A 9,411-nucleotide genomic window follows, 5' to 3' on the forward strand; every position below is an offset into this window, starting at 1 on the left:
GTGGGGGAAAAAAAAAAAAACTTTGAGAAGGCTTCAGTCCAGAAAATCCAGAATTCCAATTAAAACTCCCCATCCCTCTCTCCAAGTCACGTGTTCCTGGGCCACATCCCAATGGCAAGAGAGGAACCATTTTAAAAAAATCAGGTGTCTTGACTGCTAAGTAAATGGGTCTGACTCATGCCACAGAAAACCATTTTCTATATTCAGATGTGGGGAAAAAAAAAAAAACTTTGAGAAGGCTTCAGTCCAGAAAATCCAGAATTCCAATTAAAATAGGAGATTCTAACCAATTTTAGGGTATGGCCAAACATGTCCCATGAAGGAGCCTTGTTTTACTATGGACCCAAACAATTCTTATTTCTTTCTCAAAGGATGAAATGCAGTGCTTTTCATATCTGCTCTCTTTTAATGTGGGAGGATGCACTATTTGGCCACTAGATTCCTCAAATGGAATTAGCCACTTTTTAGTGTTTGAGACTGTGTCCTAAAATAATGAACAAAGATATAGCTGGGGTTAATACTCAGTAAAATCCACTTTTAGACACGCAAAGCTCTGGGCATCCTTTGTAAAAGTTACTTCATTCATTTCACTCTTCGCAGAATTCATGTGCTCCTCCTCTCTCTGTAGATCTGCTCAGTTTCTGAGAAAAAGCAGAGGAAGAAGAGCAACTGATTATCTGCTTAGTGTTTTATAATCCCCTCCCTGCCCCCACCACTTTTCTGATGAAAAAGTACTGTACTCAACTGGAAATTCAGAACAACGATTGTGAGAATTAACCCAGGGGAGAGGTGGATAATAGGTCCAAGAAAGAGGCAGCCTCCTGGGAATGAAACACTCCAACATCTGTTTAGCCAAGTCGCAATAAAGAGTATCCTTTTCAGAGGACTGAGCCAAATGATTTCAAAATATAGAGGATTTCTTACTTCTGTAATTTATCAAGTGCAAAGCCTCTTTTGTTTTTCTTGTGATATAAGACTTTTGAAGAGTGAGAAGAGGCAAAAAAGAGAAGCTGTTATTTGATTTATTTATTTTGGTCACAGAGGAAAGAAACTGCAGATTATTAGTCTGATTCATAATTACCTTCTAGATAAAATTCAGATGCATTAAAAAAAAAAGCTGCCTAAATGTCTGTTGTTTCAGTAATCTTATAATCAGATGAAGAATGTATCATTAGACTTTCTCAGATAAATTCTTGTAGCTTATATAAATAAACACTATGACCAGAAGTGCTTTATAAACAGCTGGAGTTATTTCCTAATTTGGGGGATTTTGATTTTACATTTACATATAGATTTAAAGTTGTAGATAATTTAGGGAGAATGTACATGTACACGTGTGTTATTCGTGTGTAACGTAAGTGCATGTATAAAACTTCCTATAGGAGTCCCTTTCTAAGAATTAGAGCAAATGTGAAATTGCCTCAGCTTAGTGAGGAAGGAAAAATGAAACAACAGACCCCTTAGTCAAAAAGTCTCCACTTAGATAAGAATTGAGTTATTCTGCCTGGCTCAACACCAGAAACTATTCTCCATTCCAAATTTATCTCCAGCGTTCTTACATTAATGCTCTGATCTGGATGGCCACATCTTGTCATTCAAGGTACATATGCCATAATCCCATTTTTGTAAAAAATGAAAAATTATAAATATTATACATGTATAGATAAAGTCTGAAAGGGTGTAAATCAAAACGTTAATAGGGGTTATCCCCGGGTGACAGGGTTGCAATGATGTGCCTATTTTTCCTATTTATTCATAGTGAGCACATATAAATTATATTATAAACTGGAAATTAAAAATACTGGAGATGTTCCACATAGGGTCTTTAATACATTTTTTCTGAATAGGCAATTCTTTTTCTGTACTTTTGTGTATAAATGTAATTGGGAAAGAAGGAAACCAAAACCAATTGCTTTTTATATTTTCAGATGACGCTGTGACCAGCCTTTCCCATTGTTTCTGTGGCTTGTATGACGTGATCTACTATTTCTCCCCTTTATACCTGTAGCCCATTAGCACTTGGCATCTGGCAGGGGGACGAGCTGAGGAATGAAAATAGCATGTCCCGGGAATTGGGGAGGGGAGTGGGGAAGGTCACATGTTTGGTTTCCACTTAGTAGTGACGCTCTGGAAAGATTCAGCTGACAGCTGCCACATGGATTAGCCTTAAAGGTCAGGTAGGAAAGAGCCAGGAGTTGTTTTGAGATAGAAAAGAGAACAGCCTCCTGTATGCTCTCTCCACTAGCTCCCCATCTTTGTGCATTTTGAGGTGGGTGCTCAGGCCCGCCCCTCTTTTTGGCTCTCTGTCCTGGCATCTGCTCCACTTGGAGAATCAAGGACCGTGTGGCTGCAGCTGATGCAATGAGAGGTTTTACTTCCCTGGACACATCCTGGGAAGAGCTGCGCCCACAGCCATGATGACAACCACTGGACTTGCGTTACATGCTCTGCAGGTAGCATCTGTAAAGGTAGCAGGATGCAGTAGAGAAAAAAGCAGATGTGAAGGTGGTGGGGTAGTTCAAGAGGGAAAATAAGATCTAAAATGTGCACCTGGGATGAAGGTCAGAGCTGGAAGAATAAATAGAACAAGAAAAGAGGAACTATTGCAAAAAGCAAATGGACCCGTCTAGTATGTACGCAGAAGGGCTGAGAAAGGCCTGATCACCAGGACATTGCAAAAAGCAAATGGACCCGTCTAGTATGTACGCAGAAGGGCTGAGAAAGGCCTGATCAAAGTACAGTGCAGGCCTTTAGTTATGGGCTAAAGAGTACAGCAGGAAGCTGACTCCTTTGAGTGCAAGCTCAGGATGCCCAGAGCACTTTAGCCCAGGATGCTCACCAGCCTGACTTTTTATTCAGAGACTTGTCATGGCATTTCACAAATACCGCAGGTGCCTTTCCTTTCTGCAAATGAGACACTTTCTCCCTGGAACAGAAGATCACCCTGTGGAAGGAAACGGATGTGAGCACACCATGTGGAACAATAAAAACAGCTGTTCAGAAATGCACAGTTTGGTCAGGGCTGTTTAAATCCTACCTGATCATGCTGGTTAAATGGTTTGATATTTCTAATAATTAACTGTAAGACTCAGGCCACATCGAAATCAGAGGGTTATTTGAGGGCCTACCCCAGTGTTCAGCAAAAGAGCTAGTTAATCAATCTAGATAGGCATACAGACAACCCAGAGCAGCCTTAAATCATAGGCTTTCAGCAAGAGATGATACAAAATCAGCTTTCCTCTTAGCATCAGCATTAAGGGATTAGGGAATCAACTTTCAATTAGCCCTACTAGAGAAACTATGGCTCTACATAACCTTTCTGACCACAACATCTTTTTTTGGCTATGAAAGCAAATGCCTAAAGAGAAATAATTTGTCAGTCCTAACTTAAAGAGTCATTTTCATTAACAATAACAGCACACTATCATTTGCAAAATCCCTGCACATTTAGCATAAAAGGTTTCAATACTAGGGGCTCTCTGTGCAATTCATTTTATAGATACACATGGGGTGGCGGGTGGGGAGATTTCAAGATAATCTCAACCTTCCTTAAGAGGTTGATTTTAACCATTGAATGTCAAAGTAACATTTCTGAGGCTTGTTGCATAATGATTTTGTGCATGCAAGAAATAGTGCTAAACGAGATACTGAGATTCCTGACTTCTAATCCCAGTTCTCCCTCTGAATAACTGGGACCAATTCAGGATTTGTATTTCCTTGCATGAAATGCAGAAACACTATTCTCTCCCCAGCATGATAATAAAGGAATACTCCTAAAAAAAAATTCTAGGTGTAATTATCTAGCTCGTATACTACTAAAGACAAGGATTACTGAAGTTTCACCTGAATGTTAGAGGCTCCTGAAATCCTACCCCTAGGTAATGACATTAGGGTGAGTCTCAAGGGAATGAAGAAAAATAAATTTCATTACTTTTTTTGCGTCTCTCCTGCTTTTACTCTGATCTTCTCAACAGCAAAGCCGGGGCTGCTCCACCAGTCCGACCAGCTGAAGTAGGAGTCGCTCTTCCATTTCAGCTTCAGCATCAGCAGTTCCCCGATATCCACCTCCGTGTAAATGAGGAAGGAGTATGTCTTATTTGTGGAAACCTCAGGGATTACTGAAGTTTCACCTGAATGTTAGAGGCTCCTGAAATCCTACCCCTAGGTAATGACATTAGGGTGAGTCTCAAGGGAATGAAGAAAAATAAATTTCATTACTTTTTTTGCGTCTCTCCTGCTTTTACTCTGATCTTCTCAACAGCAAAGCCGGGGCTGCTCCACCAGTCCGACCAGCTGAAGTAGGAGTCGCTCTTCCATTTCAGCTTCAGCATCAGCAGTTCCCCGATATCCACCTCCGTGTAAATGAGGAAGGAGTATGTCTTATTTGTGGAAACCTCAGGCCTGAATAAAAAAATTAACCCATTGGCTTAGTTCTGGAAATCAGCTTCCCCCCCCCCCCTTCTCTCCTCCTAAGAGGTAAATAGCTTTATTGTTTGAGGGATATTTAAGAAATGCAAAAAATGTTCCACAGAACATTCAAGATGAATGTCAATGGCATTTATTGTACTCTAAAAGATATGCACATCCCTCTAGTCTATTCCAGCATTTATCCTGACAATATGAACTATTTAATACAATTCTTAAGGGAAAAAGAATCTACAAGCCAATCCTTTAAAGACATTATTCCCATTTTCTTGTACTCCTTTTCAATTTGTATTGACACATGAACATATTTTCACTTAGCTGCATAGTATGCATACAATTTTCTATTCTTTCTCTGTTCTCTTCATATTTTATCTTCTACTTGTTGCCATGTTTTACCTAGTTTTCTATAATTATAGCTTTCAAAGGCTAGATTGATTTTACTAACTCGATAAACCACAATTCATTTAACCACTGACTCAATGTTGGATGCTAAATTTCTAATTTATGCTGTAAATATAATAATGTGTTATAATAAATGCGCCATGCTATAAAAATGTTTTTAAATTTCTGTTGACTATTTCTTTAGGATAAATACTAAAATGGAGATTGCTCCAATCCATGTAATAACATTTTATAGCTACAGAAAGTTGTTACCATGCTGCTTTCCATTCCTGGAGGGTCCCATCAGTGCATGACCCAGTCGTGTGTGCACGTATGGCTCACCACCTCATCAGCACTGGGTATTTTAAAAGATTTGTTCACTTAATAATTATAAACAGATATCATGAAGTGGCCTTAATTTTGCATTTCCTTGATAAGTAGTAAGGGGTAACACCATCATGGGCTTTTTACTACATATATTGTCAATGCATGTTACATGTGCATCTGTAGAGTGGTTTCCTGTAACTATTGCTCATCTTCTTTGATATCAAACCTTTTGAGAGAATTTAATTGTTTCATTTTAAAAACAGTTATATAAAAATGATGAAAGAAAAGATAAATAAGCATAGTGAATAAAAATAAAATGGCCAATTTGAAGAATTAATTCTAATTTTTTTTTTTTTTTTTTTTTTTTTTTTACTGGTAAAGGGATCGTAACCCCTGGCTCGGTGTTGTGTGCACCACGCTCAGCCAGTGAGCATACCGGCCATTCCTATATAGGATCCAAACCCGTGGCCTCGGCGCGGCCAGCGCCGCACTCTTCCAAGTGAGCCACAGGGCCGGCCCCAATTTTGAAATTCTAACTTCTTAAACTAGAGACTTATTTTCTAGGTCTCCTACTCCATTTCTGTTCCTGAGACCAATGGTCATGGCAGGTCGCAGTGCCAGATGAATCCACATGCTGGAGGTGACAGCCTGTGCTACTCACAGGGTGAAAGGGATGTTCTCACTCTCGGCCACGGTGCCATACAGAGAGATCTCGAAGGCCTGGTTGGTCTGCGTGTCACTTTCAGTCCCAGAAAAATGAATCTTTACTTGGTAATGGAAGACTGTTGGGAAGGAAATCAGAACAAGTGCTAATCAGCCTTTATGGAAACATCACAGTCCCCAACAATCAGGCAACTCAGAACCACAGAGCGTGTCCCACTAGTGCCCAAACAGGAAGCGCACGCACATCGCACTATCGGTGAAGCTTGGAAAGATGTCTTCTTTCTGTGCAATGCTAACACCTGGAAAATGCAGACCTTGGGTTCTGCTCCCTTTTGGAAAAGGGTGGTTGTAGTGAGTAGAAAAAACTCCGTGTATCTGAATTGCCAAGTGGTCCCAGGAAGTAGGTATCTTCGATGGGATGCTAGGAAGATCCAACCAAAATGCCAAAACACACCTGACCGATCCTCTAGGATCTCCACCCTCCTTGGCCGTCTCATCCCTGAACATCTGTACCAGGCATATTTGGCATCTGTTACCTGTCACTGTATGTGACTGCGTGTCTTGTTTCATGGGTACATCTGCCTTCCCTGCCCTGGTTATAAGCTCCCTCTGGCCAGAGGATCATGCCCATCCTCTTTATTCTCTGCCAACTGCACAGAGTGGGTATGCAGTAGGCTTGCAATGAAATGGATTTCATTTAACCATCACTGAGGTCATCAGGACTGCCTTGCAAAGCCAGTTTCTAAAGTGTTCTGAATAGGGACAGCCTCTGGGAGCAGGTACTTGAACTTCTACATTTCCTCCCTGTTCTTTTCCCCATCTCTACCAAATGCCCCAAGCAAGTGGGATTGGAGAGGTTAAGGGATAGGAAAGGCAGAAGACCTAAAACACAGCTACTATGATGGGAATGAAAAGAGTTATTGGGATATTTTTTCTTCTATATCCCAAGATCCTTAGTCAGATTTTTTCTTATTTGTGTTGATTCTATTAAATGCACTTTCTCTTAAGGTGGGATACAGAATATGGCAAACTACATTTTTATGCTACTTTAGACATTTGTCCTAATGAAAAAATTTCAATACGTTCTATTGTTGCTATGCACTTCTGAGGACAACCTCTACTTTGTTTAGATACACTTCTTTTTATAATAAAAATAGCCAGACACTAAGCAAAGACAAACAAACCAAACAACAACAACAAAACCCCACAGCTATTAAAAGGTGAAGAGAAATTGAGTTTGGGGTTAAGCAGAGCCCTTACAGGTAGCACCACAGGCCAGAGCAGGAGAAGGTGGCAGACCCGAGTGCCAGCAGACACTGACAGAGCTCTGAGCAGGCACGTGCAGAATGCTAGGGATGGGTGAGGCTCATCTGTGTGTTCAGAAAATTACAGTCTCCTTCCTACCTCCCTCGTTCTGAAGAATCAGGGAAACTGAAAGTTCCCCCATTGCCTAAAAAGGTTTCCTTGAATTACAGATGCTCCAACCTCTGAGTCACCAAATGCACCTCTCCAGACATCTAAGATCCTAACAAACCACCTCACGAATGGGCACCTACAGCAGATATATCTTTAATAACACCCCTTCCCTCAAGCTTCTGCCTGGACTCCACATAAATAGTGGAAAATAGTCCCTCTGGCCAGATTTATCTGATCACCTCCTCTCCTGTTCCCCCTCCATTCCTTCAGGTCTTGCTCCAAGCCAGATGCCAAGCTTGAAATTCAAGTTTGAAACAAACGCATGGAAAAACTGAAATATCTTAAAAGATGTGGTATATTCTTGCCTCCCAGGGATAGTTGCATTTTAAAATACATATGGTTCCTGCCTTCATGCAAAGCAAACTTTAGAAGTCGTAAACTTTCTATAAAGGGCTAGAGTAAATATTTTACGTTCTGTAAGTCATATGATATTGATCTCAACTACTCAGCTCTGCTGTGGTAGCGTGAAAGTAGACTTAGACAATACGGAAACAAATGTGTGTGTCTGTGTTCTAATAAAACTTTATTGACAAAAGCAGGTGGTAGGCTGGATTTGGTCCAACGGCCATAGCTTGCTGATCCCAAGCAGATGGTTTCAAATTAGCTCTGAGCCTGGTGCTGATGGGCTGGCCAGTGCTAACAGTCACAACTAACAGCGTGATGGCAAGGAGGGCTGCAAATCCCAGGCTGTGCACTGGGGCCTTCCTGGCAATGGGAATTAGGAGCATCAGTAACAGGGATCAGTGCAACTCCCTCTCTATGAACCAAAACACAAGGGAGGGCTCAGGATTTAGCAATATCACTATCTCTGTTCCAACGGACAGAATTTCCATGAAGTGCAGTGAGCAGGATAAAAATAGGACTAATTGATTTTCTTTATTAACAGCCGTCTCCAGCCTACCTTTGTAGGGCATCTGAGAACGGGTCTTCAGGTACATTTTGCTGCTTCTTTTGGCTCTGACCTTGTTGATCTCGTAGCCCACATTGTTGCAACGGTTCTTTCTGCAACTCAGACAGAGCCCTTTTTCAAAGGCTTCCTTTGAATTGCACCGGTAGGCCTTACTTGGATTTTCTTCATTTAACAGAGAGTCAATGAAGAGATGAATGGAGCGCTCATGGGAACACTTCACTAGTTGGTCCACATCTGGGGAAAGAGAGACACGAAGAAAACTTCAAGTCTGCAGAAATCCACAATGGGTGTTTCAGTATGCATGTCTAAAATAGGTTAGTGTGGTGGTAGAATAAAACAACCCTAGGATCTAGTCCTAGGCATCTATGAGTGTAGGCCCTATTTTAGGGGGTCTTCTTAGTGGCAGCTACTCACCCACCTCCAAGATTGTCAGAATTGCAAGTTCACAGGGAATCTCTGACTTTTCTGCTGTTTTATATTTATAAGTATGTTTATGAAGCCATAATAAGAGACATCCAAGGTAGAGGTTGATTCCCCCCAGTTTATTGCATTCTTCTCTTATATTGAAATTGTCTAATATTTCTAGTTGCTTCTAGAAACATACTTCTAGAAACCACATTATAAAGGGCATAACTGTTACATGAATAGTAGTTCATCATAGATATTATGTACAATTGAAGGTTGTGCCTCTATTAATGCTTTTTACCTCAAATAAACCATAGAAGTAATCAGCAATACCATAAGAACAGATTTATTACCACAGCTTTTACAACGATTAAAAACAGTATCATTATGCTGTTAAGTGTTATAACGTGTGTGCAAAAGTACTAAGCATATTGACCACAGGCAGGTCCCAATGTCCATGAAGTATGCAAAGGGGCCTTAAAAATAAAACAGAAATTTAACAAGCTAACATGATTATTAAAGTAAATATTAAGCTAATATTAAATTATTTTTTCTTCTTAAAACTTTGGAAGATTTATCACAGGGGAGTGGTGGTTTGTTTCTGATTTACCCATTTTCTTAAAAAGGCCAGGGCCGGCCCGGTGGCGCACTGGATAGTGCGCCGCTTGGGAAGCGCGGCGGTGCTCCCGCCCGAGGGTTCGGATCCCACATATAGACCGGTTCCCGCTCACTGGCTGAGTGAGGTGTGGGAGCAACACCGAGGTTTGCGATCCCGTTGCCGGTCCCCGGTCCGGTACGGGGGCAACACTGAGGGTTGCGATCCG

General features: G+C 41.0%; 1 protein-coding gene across 1 annotated transcript in view; it reads right to left on the reverse strand.

The window, feature by feature from the left end:
* Positions 1–386: 386 nt before the first annotated feature.
* LPL (lipoprotein lipase) overlaps positions 387–9,411 on the reverse strand; it is a 25,222-nt gene continuing 16,197 nt past the window's right edge. The window contains exons 6-10 of the mRNA XM_008585560.1: positions 8,174–8,416; positions 5,795–5,915; positions 4,219–4,401; positions 2,840–2,944; positions 387–641 (exon numbers count right to left, since the gene is read on the reverse strand). Of these exons, the coding sequence (XP_008583782.1) occupies position 641; positions 2,840–2,944; positions 4,219–4,401; positions 5,795–5,915; positions 8,174–8,416 (653 nt within the window). The 3' untranslated portion in view covers positions 387–640. The remainder of the gene's footprint in view (positions 642–2,839; positions 2,945–4,218; positions 4,402–5,794; positions 5,916–8,173; positions 8,417–9,411) is intronic.

The sequence above is a fragment of the Galeopterus variegatus genome, unplaced genomic scaffold (genome assembly GCF_000696425.1).
Source record: "Galeopterus variegatus unplaced genomic scaffold, G_variegatus-3.0.2 Scaffold3619, whole genome shotgun sequence".
Classification (NCBI taxonomy): Eukaryota; Metazoa; Chordata; class Mammalia; order Dermoptera; family Cynocephalidae; genus Galeopterus; species Galeopterus variegatus.